Genomic DNA, 21,344 nt, shown 5'->3' with positions numbered 1-21,344 from the left:
GAAAACACGAAAAAACAAAATCATATGTTCTAACATAAGCAGTACCATAGAAAATTAGTACCTTCACAATTTAGCATACTATCTATAGCTTTGCACAATCCGAGGCCTAACAGCAAATCTATAAGCATCCCTGCATTAAATATAATATCTTCTCCAAATCAGTTTATTCGTAATATCTTAATCATAATGAAATAACAAGCCAGGTCCATATGAGATTAATTAATCTTTGTGAAGCATATTTAAAGCAATAATGTTGGACACTAATATGCAAGCATCAATATAAGATGGCAGAGCTGAAATGAGGATGCCATGATTGCATTATGAAGATTCTATTTATTCAGAAAATCTAGCATGATAAGCTTTTGAAACTTAAACCAATAACTTCCTACAGCACTCCCGGATATATGACGGATGGTACATCAGTACATGTTTATTGAAAGGGTGAAAGACATACTGAGAAAATTGTATTAACAATTAGCTACAACCTGCCACTAAACCTGACAAAACTGAATGAACTTATGCATATTTACATAAAAATTTCAGAAAACACTTTCAACCATACCATATCTGAGTGTATGAAGATATATCCAGAAATAAGAATATAATAATTCCTAATATTCCTAATAATATGTCAATTTTGGGATGAGAAGAGAATGCTATTTGTGTATGAATTGTTTATGAAACAGAAAATTTGCTAGTGAAATGGAGGGAATAAAAACAGAAAACAAAGAGATGTAAAGAAGATTATGACTACCAAGTAATGCCCCTCACCTCTCTTATGAATTGTCAAACAAATGAAGATTACCATGTTAATCTTCGCAGCTCAACTATCATGTATATCTGATCAGCAGGATCACCTCTAAATAATAGGAAAGTTTGGGTGCAGTGCACCAGCAGGATCACCTCTAAATAATAGGAAAGTAGTCATTCGTATTAATTTCGGGTGTGCTGCCATCAGTGGTCTTTAGAAACATCTGTTGTCTTGGGGAACGCTGTAATAATAAACATTTAGAATGAAACCTTTGATTTAACAAGTGCTTATCCAATTATTTGGGTTTTGGTTTCTTATCCATTGCTTACCTCTGACAATTTCTTATCTGTTTGCTCTGTCTCTGTGGTTCCTTTGTGTGTTTGTTTTACAAATTATCTATCCATTTTTGATATGTTATGTTAAATTCAAATGACCGAACTTCTTTATAATATGTTGTACAAGGTTGTGATTGATTCATCAGCGGGTAATGATGCAAGTGCAAGTGAAGGCTGTCGCCCTTGTAAACTGAGTGCGGATGTGTTTAGGGTGAGTTTTTCATTGGCAGTTGTTGTAGATGTATATGTTGTTATCTCCCTCTGTGGTTTGTATTGTAATTTGAGCCCTATTTTCAGGTTACTCAATGTAAACCGTTTTGTCTTTGTAGGACAATTCTCTTAGCGGGGGTGGGAAGATGAAGGAACTCAGCAAAGTAATAGAAAGATGCTCTATGGAACTGAAAAGGGTAGTTGGACTCACTAAATTATTGTTATTGACTTATTTGTCTTAAGTTTAATTATTTGGAATTAGTAAATTATTGTTATTAGGTTTTCTTACAAGTTTAACTTGTATGTGCAGCCTGAAAATGTTAATTGTCGTGTAGAGAGTTTTGGTGCAACAATAAGCAAATTTGATGAAGATAAACGAAAGTTAGTGAAGGAAATGGGTTTTGCTGGACTGTATGCCCTTGTTGACAGGCAGCTTCTGTTGGGGTTTGGTGAGTCCGAATCACCGCGGAAACAAACCCCGACCCAAGGAACCACTCGCAATAATTAAAATCATAAAGCATAAATAAATAAACACAAAGAAAAGATAACGAATCTTACCCTCGAAGCGAGCTTCGCCCAAAAACCGGAGCTCTTACTTGAAAGATACGAGCACGTCAAGCGCCGCGCCTCCGACGGTATCCACCCACAAATGGGGCGAACACAACTTTAAGGTCCGTTACCTTGGGGTTAGCAAGGTCCGACCAAAACCCGAGTGTTATATGAGTTTAAGAGTTTTTCCAATATTATGGAATGCTCTATTTAACTCCCACTCAAGTATCATTCCAAATGCCCCAAGTTGGGTATTTATAGGGAATAATGAGAGTATGAAATTCTCTCTCATCAATGTGGGACAATGAGATTTTCACAATTTATTTTAAAGCTAAAATAAGATTATTAAGCAAACTAGTAATAAATCAACAAGTGTCAAGCATACATGAGGGAGTAGGTGAGGACCACTTGGAGATGAGGACCAAACTTGCTCCCCACTCTCTCCCTCACCTTGCGCCACATGGCAACCCCACTTGGGCACCAAGGCACCCAAGTGGGCTTCTTATTTTGCTGTTGCCCTTGTCTCGGCCTAGCTGTCCACGCACCACAAAGTGCGGGCTGCTTGCTAGCACTCTCGGCCAGCAGGCACCTGCACTTGCGTGCGTGCTGCTGCTGCCGAGGGCTGCTGCTAGATTGCCTCGCACTAGGTGCGGGCTGCTAGCCGCATCATGCTAGCACGCCTCGCACTAGGTGCGGGCTGCTAGCCGCAGCTTGCTAGCAAGCCTCGCACTTGGTGCGGGCTGCTAGCTCGGCTATACCCCCTAGCACTCGATGTTCCGATGCTAGGGGTATTTTGGTCATTGTTGATTTATTACTGTTTTCTTGTCTCGTCTTCTTATGATTTTTGACTCGACTTCCGACGATCGGTTTCGACGCTTTAAGCTCGAATTACCGACGTCTAAATATTTAACACTCGGGCGACGAATTAATTTTTTTCGAATTAATTCGTCGAGTTGGTTCGCATATATTTGCTTGGGTGTGACCCGAAGGGTTCAGTCAAGATTAAGCTGTAATATTAATTATATTAATATTATTGATCGGAAGCGGCCTCCACCCAGGCATTCCGATCACTTGACCTTACTGAATATATTAGCTTTCTAATAATTCTGAACCCGCTATCAGAATAATACACTTGTTCGAAGGACACCATTCCTTTCAGCTTCCACGGGAATTATGTTATTGGCTTGCGATACGGGTGGATGTGAACTCTAGGTCTATGGTTACCATTGATGGCAAAGAGTTTGGGTTTAGCCCCATTCAAGTTCATTGGGTGCTTGGTATTCCGATGAGAAAGAAGTCGGTACCCAAGAAAGCCACCGAAGAAATGAGTTCCATGCTGGACCGTGTACGTAGTAGGTACAGCAGAACTACACCCAGTTTGGTGGAAGGAATTCCTAGGCAAAGCCGGCAAAGCCTTGTTGAAGCAGTTGAAGGTCCATTGGAGGATCCTTCAGATTTCAAGATTGCCTTTTTGCTCCTTGCTATAGTTGACATACTGTGTCCTACAACAAGCCATAGGTTATGCCCCCAGTTTTTACCTGCAGCGTTTGTAGCTGAAAATGCAAAGTCCTATGACTGGTGCTCCTTAGTAATCGACCAGCTTATGCATGCTATAGGAAGCTTTGCCAAGAGGTTCTACCCAATGGGTTTTTCCAAAAGTTGTGGAGGGTGTACAATATTTCTTGCGGTATATTTCCTTAACAATCAATCATTATATATTATTTTGTTTTTAAACATTTGGGTTGTCTTTTATTTTAAATGAATTTTATATTGTAGATCTTTTACCTAGATCGATTGAAAAGAACACCTATTCAATGGGGTGTCTTCCCTAGGATGGCAGTGTGGACCACACGACAGATATCAAAGGCAAAGAAGGGGGATCGGCATGTGAATGGTGATTTTGGCAAACTTGGTGTAAGTGATTATATTTTAATGCAAAAAAACCAGAAGATACACAAGCCCTGATGATAGTCTTTATATTTATACATGGTCATCATATTGCTGACACAAATCCATACGCTTTGTTTTCCAGAATGTAAAAGCAGCGTATGGCCGTGCCCATGAAATGAATACAGAAGATGTGATGCCCTTGAAAAGACCAGCTGTGGTCATGGAGGAGGTATTCGTACTTTTATTTATGTTTTGAGCAATGAATCTAAACCAACATCTTACATCTTAACTTAAGGTATTCTTAATGCAGGTGTATCAATCGATGTTCAATGCTGTGCATAGTCAACAGGAGTGTGTAGATGTAGTAGATGAACTGATTAACATTAGGTGTGTGAAAAAGCGTCGGTACGGATACTTTAAGAAAAAGGATTTGGCATCAGGTTCTGGTGATGCACATGTGCAACCCGACTTAAATGTTCATGACTATGCTGTAGATTCTCCATTAATGTCGGGTGATGTAATGGATGATAATGAGTTGGACCATAGGAACTTGCAATCTCCTACAGCATATGAGTTAGACTTTGACTTAGACTTGGACAGAGATACAGAAAGTCAAAATGACACCGATAGTCATAAAAGGGAGAGAGAAAGGGAATTATATTTGCTAGTCGAGTTGGAGTTGGGGTTGGAGTTTCAGTTCGCTATTGACTTGGTAATAGAAGTTGAAAGGGAGATGGAGTTGGGAATGGTCTTGATGTTGGAGTTGGCCTATGGAGATACAATTGTTAAATAAGTGCGAGAGTGATAGGATGTATGGAATGGAGTTGGAATTTGAGTTGGGCATGGAGTTTGAGAGGGAGAGGCAAGAGGTGGTGGCTTATGAGCAGCAGAGGGTGGGAGATTTGGACCTGCTGTTATGTAGTTTCCAAAACCTTTACAAAGCCCTGAAAAAATTGAAATTGAAATTGGATATAGTTCAGAAGAGGATGGCAGAGAGAGAGGGTTTAGCCCACAACGAAGTCGGCAAAAAAGGAAAAATTCAGACTCACCTTTGCTTCCTGAAGGTTATGTGAACACTTGGCGGCCGAGGAAGTTCCGCAGATTACGGGTTCCATTTTATGACTACATAAGATCTCATTCCAATGTCTCGCGCTGATTGCAGTCACAAAGGTATTACATGCAATATTTATTCTATTCATACAGTGCTTCATTTAAGTATGACTTACGTTTCTTCTTAAAAAAATTATAATTACAGCTTTAGGGACAATCATGTATTGCTAAGTGTTGATGGGATACAAGTGACGCTTCATATGTGTGCTGGAATTGCTGCAGAAAGGGGCCAAGTCTTTGATGCGGTTGAAATTTCTTACCTTGGATTTATTAATTATATAGGGCACTAGTTACTTGCTATGTTGTCAATTAATCAGGGTAAATGTCCAATGTCTTTTTATGTAGTATGTGAGTGCTGCTGGCAAGTTGTATGAAAAAGTTTGGGCTGCTCGCTATGCTGATCGCAGCAAGCGTTTCATGTTGGATCCTATGTTTGCGGTTAGTTTTTGGTTTATTGCGTATTATAATTTTTTCCGAGCAACAAGGTGTAATGATGTTCTAATGATATTTGTAGATGCGCGTTTTCCAAAGAAGGGAGATGGTAATTAATACACGTGTGTTTACACCACAGATGGATGGTGTTCGTCCAAAGAGGATAAATGTTGTAAGTATCATAGAGCACTAGAACGTATTGTTTTGTTTTGCTTGATAATGTTTTTGCCTTACAATATGCTATTTATTTTCCATGCTGCAGGTGTTTGTCCCAGTTCTTTTTGAAGGTCACTGGTGGTGCGTGGCTTTTTCAGTGAATCGAGAAGAAATTTTGGTTATTGATTCCATTCAGACCTCTTCCGCGTCGGAGGTCCACTCTGCCAATGTTGATCATTTGGTACATATCCTAATTGTAAATATATAACATCTATTTAATAAATGTTGAATCCCATTTCACTTTGTTAATTTTCTAGTTATTTAGATGATAATTTATACTGATCAAGTTTAGGATTGTGGTCCTTTACATTCATCTTAGTTGGTAATGGTATTAGAAGAAACCCTTGTGCTCCTTGACATTCATCTTAGTTGGGGAATTTATTGTTAGGTCTTTCTCTGCCTTTTAATATTACTCATAACCAAGGATTTTGCTCTCAGGCTACCTACTGCCCCGTTTCAATAGGAATGCGTTTACTTTATTGTTGTTTAGATTTCCGATTAAAACTTGAGATGTGTTTAATTTATTGTTGTTGGTGTGCTTTTCTATTGTCGCTAGTTTTGCTTTTCTGGTTGTTTATTGCCTCCTTTTGGATTTGTAGAATAATTATAATAATTCTCCCACTCATATTCGTACTTTCGTATGAGAATAGTTGTCACCATATTAAGTTGGTTGGGAATCTTGGGAATCTTTTCCCTTCCCTTAATCAATGCGTTTAGATTATTGCTTAATCGCATTTCACTTTGTTAATTGTGTATTTCTTTCTGAATTCCAGGCATATGCAATGGATTTGGTTTTTCAATCCTTGGACCCAAAATGGGAAGTCGGTACAGTGACCGCTTGGCGGAGAACTTCCCTACAAATGGCTCAGCAAGGGGACCTGTAAGGATTAATTTAATCTTTTTGGGGAAAGAGGAAAGTTAGTGTTGTTTGACGATTTATAATCTATCTACCATTGTATTTTTAGGCACAGCTGTGGTGTCCATATGTTAGCCGCGATTAAGCGGAATGCGGAGAGGCTACTTACAGATGTGAAGCTGGTTTGTTTTACCCAACTTTGATACATGCCCTTATTAAAGTCCTGTTTTAGATTAAATATGTAATTCTTTTTTATTTACTCTCTTGCAGGACGATGACATTAACCTCCAGAGATCCTGGCTGCTGTGGGAAGATTTGATGTCCGAGTTTAACGAAGTTCGATCTGATGTTGTCACACTTCTTTCACCACAAACAAAACACGGTGTGATCTGAGTAGTATGGGGGGCAGTAGTGTATGGACTAAGGCCTGTTTTTTGGGGGGGAAGAACTGTATGGACTAAGGCCTGTTTTTTTTGGGGGGGGGGGGGTAGAACTGTATGGACTAACGCCTGTTTTTTGGTTGGGTTTGGGTCTTTTGTGACATGGTTACCCAACTCAAGTTGTTGTTGTACATATTATGACTGAATTGGGCGTAGGAGTATGGTTGTTTAGCTTTATTTTAGATGGTTTATGGGCTTTTCTGTATTAAATGCCATGGCTGGCCCAAAATCCTAGCTGGCCCAAAATCCTCTCCATTGTAAAGCATAACATATTAACCCAAGCTTTTTAATATTTAACATATTAACCCAAGCTTTCTAAAGCTTAACTCCTAATTAATATTTAAGTCATTGCTTCACTGACTAGCCATGAATTGTTTAGAAAATTTTCAGTAGTATTGTTGCAACTTCAGGCCGGAATATTAAGTAAACTATTTTTTTTTTCGCCATATGAATACAAAATAAATTCCCTTTGCCATTGATTAAGTAAACAATTTTTTTTTTCGCCACATGAATACATTCATAACTAATACAAACTAAATTAACAACTTTGCAATACTAAATTCCCTTGCCATTGATTAGGGCTTTGTTTGACTTCAACCATATTGCATTTGTTGCTAATGTTTATAATTGCAATTCCTCCACAAACACCTTCTGGTTCAGTAGTTGCTGAGGAGTAGTGTTGCATATCTCGTAGTATCAATTTGAATATGAAGTTTGACACACGTGTTTCAGTGAGGACTAAGATATCTGGTTGTAAGGTGAAAATAACTTTGGCATCTCGGGAATGGAAGAATTGATCAGACATTCCTTTGCAATTCCAGAAAAGAATTTTGAATTCTACTTTAATTTTAGCACAACAAGTTTCTTTTCTATTAGAATTGACTTCCAAGTCACATGTAAATGTTCGACCATCTCTACCATCAGATGTTGTGTTCACTGACTTCATTATCATCAACATGCGTTTGCCACAAAACCTTCCCATGGAGAGTAACTCAATCCTGTCCGAGAAGCTCTTAAAGGAGGTGGCATACCTACACCCGGTGACATATTTTGTCACGAAGTTGTTAATTCGGGGGAAGTTGAGTGCTAATACACTATCTATTCGAGTAAACAAGTCCTCTATGGTGGCATTATTAAGTAACCACTCAAAGTACACCTTAATTTGTTTCGGAAACAATGCAAGATCGGACATGTCTGGAACATGAAATGGCCGAATTTGACCATTTGATAGCACTTCAATTAGGCTACTTGAACATGATTCAATATTGTATGGGATAAGAATGAAATTCAACAACTCCATCTTTCGAAGGAACCTTACTTTAAGACTATTTTGAGAGGTAGAGGTAGGATATAAAAGAATACCAATTGATTTGGACTTCCTACTTGGTGACTTGAAAGTGGAGGGAACCGGCTTCAAAGCGTGATTCCGGAACATTTCCCGTGGAACAATTATTTCATTCATGGTTAATGTTGAAATAAGAAATGAAAGGTTTTTCAATATTTTGAAGAGTGAGTGGTAATATATTAAGGTAAAGAGTGGTAATGTTGGCGGGAAAACATTATACAATAGACCAACATTTGGAGGGAAATTATTTAGAAGCTCATATTCTCATATTTCATTGGTTGTAGTGATAATTAACTTTTTGTTAACATGACATCCATGTATTTTGTTCCAATTCTTTATTTTTACTACCCCTGTACTTCGTAACAACCAAAACAATATTATTTTATGTATAACAGTATGTAATAAACGTAAACTGTATTTTATGTGAATATAATAGTATGTATTAATATGTAACAGAACACCAAGTTCAAGGTCATACCTAAAAATAAGTTGTGAACAGTAGACATACAATTATATGTGCAGAAATAGCTTGTGCAGGTGGTGAAAGTCAGCTTCATTGGGTTTTGTAAATAAATTAAAGTACTTTAGGCTACATTGTAGGTTCAGTTTGAGTTGACAACACAATTAAATATTCTGCATATGGAGAAGCCCCTTTAAGTGCAATAAAATTAAATAAAACTCCACCAAGTAATTGATAAGGATCCAAATAAAAACAATTACATAGATTAATAAGTCCTTAACTAAAACATAAAATAAACATAACTAGCCTCAAGTCCTTTGGAAAACAACATAGCAGTTCACCTATTAGATTAATATCACATTAATAATGACATAATTAGCAGATCTTAACATAAAATGCTATAATTAACAATTTTACTAGATTGGATACCAAACAAAGACAATAAGGAAACCCATATTTGCTAAGAGGGATGACTCATCAAATCTCAGAAATCATCATCATCATCATCACTGTAATCACCTCTGATCTCAACCTCAGATGTGGAAGAACTACGACACCAATCCTTACCATCATCACTGGAATCTCCTTCAACCTCGGATGTAGAAGACCCGCGACACCAACCGTCATCTACTTTCTCAACATAGGTTAGAACAGCATTGGACATGTTATCGACATAAGCGGAAGGAAAGCCATCTTTTCTATACGGTGGACGATTCATCAAATCTGGATGATTGGTAATGTCTACTCCGTTGATCGTACAAATTGCGGCCTTGAAAGAGTTGTATTCCACTTGATTGTTCTCAAAAACTTCTACAAAATCACTTTCACCAAATTTGAGCCACTCAACTGTTACTAAATAATTTTCTGTAATATGAGCAGATGCAAACTCTCTCCCAACAACCAACAATGCCCAACACACTCCATGAGTACTGATGAGGTAGTCAACAACCGCATTCCACTCGTCAAGTCCCATGAATAAAGTGAAGAAATTACAGAGGTGGCGAAACTTAGGGTCGTTGTTGTTGCAACGCCAAATATAACGACGCAACTCTCCTAAATTAATTGAAAAACATATCTTGTACAAATCAACCATGTAGTACATTAAGCAATAAGCCTCTTTTAGGAATTTCATAGGATTATTTATCTTAAAAGGGCTTAAGTATGGAAAATAGGGATGAAACTCCAAACCTTGCATTACAAAATAGGTACGGCTAATCGTAGCCAATTGATGGGAGAACATCAAGGACTGGTTACGAGCTTTCAAAGTTAGATATCCCAACAAGGCTTGAATAGGGGGTGCTCCGTTGAGGTGTGATGTTGCTAAAGGAATGATTGTATCTACCCAATTCCTCAACGTCGCCACCATATCATCTTCTTGTTCTTGACGACGGAGCGGAGGTGAAATGAAATCATACCATGTTGGATTAAAAGGTTTAACCATAGCCAATAATGTTAATTATGTGGAATTTGAGTATGTATCCATTGTTGAGTGATGATAATGGAGTATTGATATTTGAATATTAAGGTGGGGTTTAACAAATTAAGTTGGCAATAGAAAAGAGTGTCATATATACGATGTTTGCGTTTTATTGTAAGAATTGATTACAACACTGTAGCAAATAGAGAATATTATCTACGAAGAAAATAACAGTATCTAACTTCAATCAAACAGTATATAACCTAAATATAACAGTATTTATCTATAATATAACTGTATTTATCTATATTATAACTGTATCTATCTAGAGTATAACAACGCCAATGTAGAATATATAAAAGTAAAATAAGTTAAATAATAAAATTAACAAATATATGTATGTATTAGAATATAACAGTATCTTTAGATAATAGAACAGTTTCAACTTATAATATAACAATATCGATTTATAATATGATGGTATACTTATAATGTTAACGAAGTTCATATTTAAACCGATATTATTGTATATGTAAGTTTTATATTCTATTGTTATACATCTAAGTAGTAGAAATACAAACTATGCGAAGTGATTATAATATATGTATGTATTAGATACAAAAGCTTTGAATTTGATCTGTCTCTTATTTGATTGTAATTAAGTTAACTCAATTACCTAAGACATGAAAGTTGAATTGTTTCCATTTTATCGAAAAAGAACTTCCGGGCAATATATATTTACCAAAAATACAATTGGACCTCTGTCATTATCATTTTAATACCAACTCTTTCATATACGAAAATAAAGTAATAGTATTGGACATACTTTTAGCTGTTTATGCATAACAATAGTTGTTTATCAATAGTAAATGAAGCTATAGATGATTAACATAAGAACTTAGGTTTTACTTGTGCTACTTTACTATGTCGGTGCCAATTTTGGTTTTTAATTTGTAGGAGGAACAGTTTAGTATAATGTTAATATGAGTGATAAACTTCTACATCCAAATTAAATTATGTAAATACTTTAGCAAAACAGATGGGCTATTCAAAATTAATAATAAAACTTAAATGACAATATAATAAAACACAAATTACAATATTCGAATGACAACACAAGATTTACCATTGTGATAAAAAACCACTATGAAAACAAATCTACGTTACATATAACGGTACTTGAAAATACTAAAACAGTTCAGTTCTTAAATTTAACCGTACTTAAAACTAAATAACAGCTTAGTTGAACGAAGCCATCCCATCTTCGTCCACCGCACCTTGGTCATCAATACACGGGCCACCTTCCTCTACGACCCTTACAGGCTGTCAATAAATTAGATTTGTTATTAATTCATTTACTTATGTAATAACATATAAATCCCAAATAAAATTGTTGTTATGAATTAATATAAATTAATACCACAATTCCTCCCGTCATTAGGATCGGTAATTTGTCAGCGCCTTTGATATGGACTTCCTTTGCCGTACTCTTAAGTGTGTCCCATATGACAATAATACCCCCACTTAAGCCCATGCTTTCAACTATCTCCCAATTCATGGAATTCCCAAAGCTATTAGCCACATTGACTGCATGGATTTTGCTAACTCAAACTTCGGTTAGTATGACCATGGTTGGATGATGGAGACAAATCAATCTTGCAAGGTTTTCTACAAAAGATGGTCTACTAACACCTCTAGTGTTCCACACTATTATGCAACAACCTATGGGAAACTCTAGCAACCCCGGCACGTACTCCGGTTCAAGGCGAACCGTCATGAACCTCTTGTACTTAAACATAATGTTGTCCCTACCATTAAAAATCATATAGTCGATAGACGATATACGATCAGTTGAGTAAAAAATTTGAAGTCCGTCAGTGAAGGAGCCCATCACAGACTGAACCTTCTCCAAACCCAAAGAGTAAACCGGGCCCTCGAATTTCAGGTCCGGAGTTGGGTCGGCTATCTTCTCAAGAAATGAAGGTACTAATTTTGTAGCACAACTACTACTATAATCAAGACACCACTTTTCTAATTTCCAAAAAGTACTTGGCAATTTAACTATTCCAACAAGATCAACAATGTTCGGCAGATGAATTGGTTTAGATTTACCATCTTCACTAATCATTACCATGGCCTTCAGATTTTCCTCCCAAGGTGATTCGGGACTGAAAACAATGGCCCTCAGCACCTCTTCTTTGACGGGAACCATTATACCCGTTTCGGGGGATGGGATAAAGTACTTAAAGTCATTAAAATTGAGCTCTGGATAGATTTTTTGGTGGCTCCTAGAAAATGGTATTTTTGGATGGTGGTACGATGTAATACCCGGAAGGGAGGATTTGGTTGACATTGTTATAATTTTGAACTTCTGCCATAGTTGAAATTTTGTGAAGTTCACTGCTTGAGTAAAAAAAAGAGCAATTATAAAGAAGTAAGGTGACATATAAAAATAATACAATAGCATAAAACTAATTAATAAATTTATTTTTCCTTTTTTAAAGGGTCTGAAAAGAAAGAACAAAACAATAAAATTCACGTTTTCTTGAATTTATAGTAACAATAATAAAATACACGGTAGTAAAACGAGTAATACACTTAGTCAAACTATAATCAAACTATTTTCATGAGAAGACATGACATACTGATTATTGTTGAACTGTCAATTTTTTTATCAAATAAGACAATAAAATGTGTGCAGCCTAAACTTGTACTATTAAATTCAAAGGCTATTAAAGTACGTAGGGGTACATGGTGCCTATATAAGAAACTTGTTTGTCATACTATGGTACATCATTTCAAATTCTTGGCTAAAGGAAATGGCAGACCAACCCAATAATCAAGAGGTAATGCTAATACAAATTTTCATTACTTATTAAATTTCGTATGTACATAAATTTTTTGTTAATGATCATACATTAAATTATTGCAGCCATTTGACATCAAGGTCAGGAAAGAACCACTGCCGAAGTGTATACGTCGGAAGCTCTTGGTGGATGTTGCTTTAGGGACATCTGTAGGGAAGCAAAACCCAAAAAAAAAAAGGGGATAGCATACAAGTACACCAAGATTGCCCTAAACGTGAAGACCTATTACGTGGATAATAGCAATGGGAAATTGAAAATATGGGGGTCGCATTAAAGTACACAAATGTACTCACTAATATCATGTGATACGTTTGGTTTTTCTTTATCAAATTAATGGAGTAATTTAGTATGGTTAATTATCTTTACTTAAGCTGGTATCTTTGGTAGATTATGTTTTATGGTTTGTTGCTATGTTGATTATGTCTAAATGTTGGTAGTTTAGTTAATCGAATAAAACCATGGATGATCAAGGTATAGTGTACATATTGGATTTGGAGGAAACTTTCGATTCCACCTTTATTCATTATGCACAAAGGGCCGGAGTTAGGCCAAGCATCTTGCGCTTTTATCACAAAGGTCAACTTCTTACGCCTACAGAGACACCCTTTGACAGAGATTTCTGCAGTAATGAAATAGTTCTAGCCTATAACACTGTAAGTACATAAAGTTTATTGTAGTATGAATGATATTTAACGTTTATCAATATTACAATATTATACTGTTATGTTGTTATTGTATTTGATTAAATTTGTTCTACATACTGTTATTTACTACCTCTATACTGTTACGCATAGGAAGGGAAGTCTATTTCTGTTCGACCAGTGGGAGTAAATACCACCAATCGTAAACTGTTTCACATATCTGATTTATTTGAACGTCGCAACACTTACAAATTTAGAGCATCAAACAATACACCCATTTTGAGTTTATATAAACGATGGGCCACCGACTGAAACGTAGATGAACAACGAGTCCGATTGTGGCTAAATGGGGTCAACTTGGATGATCGTGTGACGGTTGAGGAAGCAGGAATTGAAGATGGGTCATACCTTCACGCCCATATAGAGCGAGAAGGATTTGAACGGCGAAGATTCGAGCACTTCATTCGGCCATAACTATGTCACTTCAACGTATAAGTATATGCGTCCATTCAATCTAATTAAATATTGAAATGAACTATTAAATATTTTGTAATTAGTTATAATTATTGGGATGCCAGTTGATTCTATAATTTCTTACTTTGTAGTATTAAAGTAACAAATATTTGTAAAGTAGTTTGTCCTAGAGTCGTATTTGAAGTTTGTAATAACATTCTGCTTTTACTAGTGACTCATCCTAAATTTTGAGTCAATTAAATAAGAATGGATCAATTAAATAACGGTACCTACTAGGAATATAACTGTATCTATGTATAATATAACTGTATAATTAACTCTATAATCATTAATCAAGTTCAAAGTATACCTAAATGTTAAAACTAAAGGTTTAAATTCAAAGTAAATTAATATCAATAACTCTTTATATATACAAAGTACTCCCTTCGTTTTTAAACACTTGCTCTAATTCTATTTTTTGCACTATTCTTTTGTCCAAAAAATAGTCTTGTAGATATTTGTTGAAATCATCTCGATGAATACATTATTAATTTTCAGTTGTTACAATTCATACTTGTTGAAATCATCTCGATCAAAGATATCATCTACTTGCGTGTCCAAGAGAAATGGAACAACTTTTTTAAAAACGGAGGGAGTACAGTACACTTATATATATTAACGGTAATCAATTTCAAAGTATACCTGTAGGGCAAAACACTTGGTTTACATTCAAATGAAACTAATATCAATAACTCTACATATATACGAAGTATAAGATAAGTTGATTTTGTCCTTTTAAGGAAAAAAATATCCGTTTCAATTCAATAACAGTATGTACTTAAAATATAACAGTAGCTTCCTGAAAAACAACAATGTCTATCTACAATATAACAGTATACTAATTTATATTAACGGTAATCAATTTCTAAGCAAAACTTGGGCAAAAGGTACAAAGTAAATTAAAGGTTTAACTCAAAGTAAATTAATATCAACCACTCTTCATATATACGAAGTATAAGATAAGATTTACAAGAAGTAAAGAAATTCAATTAGTAAAGATAAGATATATGTATGTCCTTCCGGGGAAAGGAAAATTAAAGAAATAGTGACTTATAAGATATGTATCAATTTTTTTAAAAACATTCATTTTGTGGTGTATAATAACTGTATTATATCTAGAATAAATGTACTAGAAAATTATCAGAAACATAAACTAATATTATCAGAAAATTTATATTAGTGATTTCAACACATAAACTAATATTATCAGAAGCAATAATTCGATTTTACATAAGATTAGATTAGCAAAACAGGCCAAAGCTTTTTTTTTTTTTTTTTTTTTTTTTTGAAGGGGAAGCTTATAATAGGAATATAAGTTAAATGTAGCTTTATACAAAAATAGGCCCTCTAAGGTTTGGGAAATATAGGCCCTCTAATTGGAAGGTGTTGTTGCCATTGTATAAAGTCCAGCACCGGAAACAAATGGAAGGACATCCCGTGCTACCCAGTTTGGACAATTATTATAAGACCTAGTGAAGTAGCAAAGTTCACCGTAGGCCGGACCATATCCAATACCTCCAACCCACCGATTTTGTGGACTTAACACCGGCCCATCATTACCAAAAACAGATTGCACTAATTGTACATCAGTGTTGGCCTTGGCCTTCCTAGCTCTTTTTTTCCTTGGCTTCGAAATTGGAGTCACAGGTTCATCAACATTCAAGCCATAACAGTGAACCTTCATAAAAGACACAAAAAAAAATATAGAAAATTTGTAAGCCACCAAAATAGAAGACATATATTTAGCATATAAATAGTTAAGAGCAAGTAATATTACCGGAATGCCTGATGCAGTAGCTTGAGTTTGTTGCTGCACCGAAGTAGATGCTTTCTTCCATTTCTTTTCTGTACAGGCTAGGAATCTTTTAGTCCTTGGCCTATGGGCCTTTTTCTTGCGTGAAAGAGGGTCCCCAACATGAGTAGGTAAGTCAGTAGACTTAGTTGCTAGTACAACATGTGGTGTAAGGTCTATATCCTCGACACCAACAACATTACTATAACCCTCGGTCATGATATCATCACATGGCATTGCATCCTCAGATGGCATGGCTACATTAGCATCATCAGTTGCTTCCATGATGGCAGCATCAATGGATTCCTCTAAATTGGAAAGTCCTTCAAGAGCCATTTCAACATACTTTTGTTGCGCTGATGCTTTAAGACAAAGTCTCTCAAAACGGACCATCAGGCTATCAAACCTCTTGACTTCCTCTGTTTTTGAAGGATCATGATAAGCCACCTTCACTCGAGTGTGACGCCTTTGAACATCTTTACGCCAACGCCTTAATATATACTTCTTGGGAATTTCAGTTATGTCATTCACATCATACACCTTGAATTGATGCCTGCACATAATTCCGTGACACTCAAATAACTTACACTCACAAGCCGCCTCTTTGGTTTCAATGTTGAAATGGACCCTGTAAACTCTCTTCTTGTCAATAGGAATCTCCTTCCTCTGGTCTTTAAGATAGATCCATACTCTATCTTCCACAGAGTGCTCAACAACATTACCACACAATTCTGTTTTGGAAACAACGCTGACATACAACAGCCTTGCCAACTGCTCCTGTATTTCTTCAAATTTAGCATCTGTGTAGAACTTTTGAAAAACCTTTTCAAAAGGGAAAGTCGTAAGGACATGTCTGACCCTCATTGCAGAGTTTGCATCAGCTTCTTTCTCCGAATTCACCCGATTCTCCATAGCATCGCAATACCTTTCTACAAACTCATACAAACAAGTGTCGCTCTTTACATATTTATCAAAAAAGCTATTTATGCTCTATGAGCGCTGTGTAGTCTTCATACCCGCCCAAAACAAATGCTTCATATAAGCCGGTATCCACATATGTCTTTCATCATACAACACTATAAAAAGAAAAAAAAAAAAAAAAAAAACAGATTGTTAGAATTCCGCAGCAGTAGGTCCTAATTCTTAGATTGTTAGTGACTGACTAAGACATCTTATGATGGCTGAAGATTAACTTAACAGTCATATCTAGGAATTCTAACAATGTAGAGTATTCGATTGCACTTTTAATCTAGAATAAACACCCAAAAAAAAAAAAAAAAAACACATTCATGCTTTAAATTCTCAGTCTAGCAATCCAGAAATATTTCAAGAGATTATAATGCTGTCCATACCTATCAATAACTATTGCACATTAAAATAAGATGTATTTTCAGTTTTACCTGTAAGCCAGTCGTCATTTGCAAGACCATATGACTCCATTGCTAGGGTCCAATTAACCTCAAATTCTTCTTCGGTCAAACTGTCATATATGACATTAAGCAGAACGTCATGGAATTCTTCATACTTCGAATACTTTCCCAATTTGGTGCCGAAGTTGTTAAGAATATGCCACAAACACCGCCTATGCTTCGCACCGGGCATTACAATACTCAATGCTTTTCTCATTGTCGGACACTGATCTGTCAAGAAACCACCAGGGACTTTGCCACTCATGCACTCTTTCCAATTGTTAAACAACCACACAAATGTGTCGGTGTCCTCGTGAGATACAAGGGCACATCCTAATAATATGGTCTGGCCATGATGATTGACACCAACAAAATTAGAAAAAGGCAGCTTATACTCATTAGTAATGTATGTCGAGTCAAAGCACACAACATCCCCAAACTCCTCATACGCTACCCTACTCCGGGCATCAACCCACATCACATCGGTCAACCTACCCTCATCATCTACCCTATATTTGTGAAAGAAGTTCTGATTATCGGCACTCATCTTATCAAAATAGGCAAGCATTGCATTTGCATCACCACCACTCATCTTAAACTTCTTCTCCTTAGCTAGAACATTCCTTAGGTCTCTTTCGGTTATGGCCATGTTCTCAACTCCGCCCCTCTCTTTTGCCAAATTACGATGTACTTGTGTCACTTTACTGCCCGCACTGCAGTCATTAAAGAGCTTCCTCTTAACCACACTATTTATTTCACCTTGCCGAAACATTGAAATATATCTCGACTTCCGGGGAGTAGGATTGTGATTCACATGCACTACAACTGCCTTCTTAACTTCCCATGAACCATCCTGCTTACAAGCTGCCCTCATTTGCACAAGACAACCACATTTCTTCGTCTTCCTACGATTTAATTGCAAACTTAAACCACCACCATAAACCCTTTTCCCATTAACTTTTCGTCTTATATCAGGCTGCCCAGCACATTCACATCTCCATATGTAACTCCTCAGCTTAGTTTTATCACTTCTACCATTCTCAGTTTTGTAATTACCAGCTGCACGTAGCACACCAAAACCTCGCTGCTTCCCGTACTGCCTCCAGAATTTGTCAGCCTCCTCCCAACTACTGAAAACCATACCTACTTCAGGGTCGTTAAGTTTATCTTCAACCTGTCCTTCTTCATTCTCAACTACACAACGTAAAGGAGTACAAAAGCCCTCCTCCAAATGGTTGAATTCATCTACAACTGAATCAATAGGGGTTGATAACAACTCCACCTGCCAAATAAACACAATACATTAAACTTTAAATGCTCTAATGAGGAAGTCTACAATTAAAACTGCCCACAAAACAACTTTGACAAGTATAACAGACCTTATAAGGAAGTTCAATATTTCTGATTATCTACAGGCTCACAGACCTTATAAGGATCTTTCACCTCATGTGTTTAGGAAATCATCTATTCTTACATTGTTTTCTGGCATTGTTACTTTGACAGAGGTTACTTATAATTGCTATGATTCATTGGATTGCTCTTACTACTCTTCAAGACCAATTGTAGATTTATTGTATAAAGTTTGGTAGGTGTAAGGAGCATAAATACTGTAGTAGGATAAACTTCAGTTAAGTGAAGATGATTTAATTGAAACAAAATGACAAAATTATCTGAGGTGTCTTCAACCTTCATTGAATACTTTGTGGAGCAAGTGGTGTATTAAGCTTCTATTTAAGTTCACACTTACATGGTTTTCTAAAAAACATCCTATTTTGATATATTGGGTTTCTTTATTGTTGTCCTATTGTATGAACTCTGTTTCTCACATCCAAACAGGAAAGATTGCTATGTGAACAATCTATTACGAAGTTTCCTTCACATAAAAAAGAAACAAACACAAATAATATAAGCTTTCAAAGTTCAATATTTCTAAAGTTCAAGTCCTGATGGTAAACAGCAGGTATTCAAGTTATAATCAAGCAAATTTCTGATTTTTAGGAACTGAACAAATTTGTCAGTTCTTTGCTAGAAAAGTACTAATGTGTTTTAAAAATTTATTGCAGTTGAATGTTGAGGCAAACCGTTGGCCTTACACCTTTGTAGTTTCGGATGATTACCCATTAGCTTACTGTTTTGTGTCATGCATTATTTTTGCTTCCTATATATAATTTCTGTTCTGTACTCCAATTCACATATATAATTTCTGTACTCCAATTCACTTGATTTAAAATGATGTACATGTATTAACAATGCCCACAAAACAACTTTGACATGTTAGAACATAAAAAAACATAGAGGCACAAAACTAATTATACCTCGTGAATCTGTCCTTCTTGAGTCTCAACCACACATCGAAGAGGAGTACAAAAGCCCTCCTCCGAACCATGCTCCGAATGGTTGAAATCATCATCAACTAAAGCCATGTCACTACAATACAAGTTTGTGAGTCAAGGACCATATCAAACAAAGCAAATATACCAACTCCAAATAATGTATTAATGTCAATTTAGAACTAAGGAATTATACTAAATTCAATTCAGAAATTAAGCCCACCTCCAAATTCAAGGAAATTTATAATGGCCTTAACAAGTTCACCGAAAGTTCAACAGCTCATAAAATTGGCCTACTAAGATCCAACAACTTCTATCATATACTCCCCATATTGCAGTATATTATTTACAAAATAATTAAATAATTGTGCAAAAAAGAAATTATTTAGAGATTAAAACATAGCTCCAACACAAATTACATAGATACTTCAAAAAAACTACGAAGAAATTGAAAACAACACTACCAAAACCCACTGATACGAAAATCCACTTATACTACTCAAAAGGAGTAATTATAACCCAACCAATTCACTCATAATGTTTCAATTAACAAAAATAAACCCTAAAATTGAGAAGAACGATCTCTTCTTCATACAGTTGACAGGTTGCGGAACCAGATCTACTCTGTTTTTCTTGGATATAGTTTAAGCGGTTTTCCGGCCTTCGTAATACCTTTCGCGCGAGTTGGATTCAATTTAGCGGGTTTCAGCCTTTTACCCCCTCCTGTCACTTTTACTTATTTTTTTTCTTTTTAGCTTTAAAAAAATTGCAAAAATTATTTTTTTATTATGGTATGGGTTGGGCATATCCCATACCAGGTAGTGGTACATTATGTTAAGCGTTTATTATTTTTTTATTAAGTTAAGCGGGTTGGGTTCGGGTTGACCCGACCTGAAACCGACCCAATTAAATAAACGGGTTTATGCGGGTTGGTTTCGGGTTGGGATTTTCAACCTAAACCCGACCCATTTAACTTCGGGTCGGGTTCGGGTTGACCCAATTACATAAACGGGTTGAAAATCTCTATCAAAACCCATTTATTTCGGGTTGGGTTCGGGTCGGGTTGTCGGGTCGGGTCAGCTTTTGCCAGCCCTAGGTACATACTTCCTCGGTCACTCTCACAATGACCATCACTATACTTAATTTTCATTGGTTGTTTTTAGATTTATTTTTTTAGCTTGGTCAAACCTTATTTAAGGATAGTTAAGGTATTTTGCTTTTCTAATTCATTTTCTTATTTTTCAAATTTCAATTATTGATTTTCTGAAATTTTTAATTTAATTTCGAAATTATTTTATCTAAATCTAATTTTAATAAAATCTAAAATTAAGAATAAAAAAAATTAAAAATCGAAAATTTGTTCTTCGTCATTCTTCGATGTTCATCAATGTTCTTCCTAGTTCATCCAAATTTTTCATCAAATAATGAAATCAACCACGATTTTATGTTCCATGTACCTTAATTTCAATCGCGCATCAATTGTGATCGAAAAATAGGCTTGATTTATATAGCCATTTCGCAATTTTATGGTACACATAATCGGTTTCTATCATCCTGTGGGTGGATTCTTAATCTTTGAATTATAGATTTTAATTGTATAAAATCAAGCATCGGATTCGAATATAGCGATTTAAGGTATAAGAAATAAAAAATTTAAACTTTTTCGGTAATATATGTTCGTCATGAAAATCTGAGAAGAAACTGTAACACATTTTTTTTCATAACTTTTTTTGATCCAAAAAATCGGAGATCGAATTATAAACACTGTTTGTGATAAAAAA

The 21,344-nt window shown here is 35.8% G+C and overlaps 4 protein-coding genes across 6 annotated transcripts; 2 read left to right on the top strand and 2 right to left on the bottom strand.

Annotated features, from left to right (window-relative positions):
* Nucleotides 1–3,910: 3,910 nt before the first annotated feature.
* Nucleotides 3,911–4,899, top strand: LOC110690770. Its single transcript, XM_021867661.1, has 2 exons — nucleotides 3,911–3,964; nucleotides 4,046–4,899. The coding sequence occupies exons 1-2, from the start codon at nucleotides 3,911–3,913 to the stop codon at nucleotides 4,526–4,528; spliced, it is 537 nt and encodes a 178-aa protein (XP_021723353.1). The 3' UTR covers nucleotides 4,529–4,899.
* Nucleotides 4,554–6,426, top strand: LOC110690769. The gene is made up of 7 exons (XM_021867660.1): nucleotides 4,554–4,799; nucleotides 4,898–4,905; nucleotides 4,991–5,090; nucleotides 5,191–5,283; nucleotides 5,360–5,449; nucleotides 5,540–5,674; nucleotides 6,267–6,426. Exons 1-7 carry the CDS (start codon nucleotides 4,554–4,556, stop codon nucleotides 6,375–6,377), a joined length of 783 nt encoding a protein of 260 aa, XP_021723352.1. The 3' UTR covers nucleotides 6,378–6,426.
* Nucleotides 6,427–8,830: 2,404 nt separating this feature from the next.
* On the bottom strand, nucleotides 8,831–20,828 carry LOC110690649 (protein FAR-RED IMPAIRED RESPONSE 1-like). Of its 3 annotated transcripts, XM_021867503.1 has the most exons (4): nucleotides 19,787–20,828; nucleotides 19,549–19,660; nucleotides 17,225–18,515; nucleotides 8,831–9,404 (listed from the first exon to the last, which is right to left on the bottom strand). In XM_021867503.1, exons 2-4 carry the CDS (start codon nucleotides 19,654–19,656, stop codon nucleotides 9,079–9,081), a joined length of 1,725 nt encoding a protein of 574 aa, XP_021723195.1. In that variant the 5' UTR covers nucleotides 19,657–19,660; nucleotides 19,787–20,828; the 3' UTR covers nucleotides 8,831–9,078. The 3 variants fall into 3 exon arrangements, with proteins under 3 accessions (XP_021723195.1, XP_021723194.1, XP_021723196.1); XM_021867502.1 differs by having other exon boundaries at nucleotides 19,549–20,828; XM_021867504.1 differs by lacking the exon at nucleotides 8,831–9,404 and adding an exon at nucleotides 16,785–16,900 and having other exon boundaries at nucleotides 19,549–20,819.
* LOC110690650 (protein FAR1-RELATED SEQUENCE 2-like) lies at nucleotides 15,294–16,751 on the bottom strand. The gene is made up of 2 exons (XM_021867505.1): nucleotides 15,810–16,751; nucleotides 15,294–15,710 (listed from the first exon to the last, which is right to left on the bottom strand). Exons 1-2 carry the CDS (start codon nucleotides 16,734–16,736, stop codon nucleotides 15,405–15,407), a joined length of 1,233 nt encoding a protein of 410 aa, XP_021723197.1. The 5' UTR covers nucleotides 16,737–16,751; the 3' UTR covers nucleotides 15,294–15,404.
* Nucleotides 20,829–21,344: the final 516 nt, after the last annotated feature.

Source organism: Chenopodium quinoa, unplaced genomic scaffold (assembly GCF_001683475.1).
Source record: "Chenopodium quinoa cultivar QQ74 unplaced genomic scaffold, ASM168347v1, whole genome shotgun sequence".
NCBI lineage: Eukaryota > Viridiplantae > Streptophyta > Magnoliopsida > Caryophyllales > Amaranthaceae > Chenopodium > Chenopodium quinoa.
This window is presented reverse-complemented; position numbering and strand designations above follow the sequence as displayed.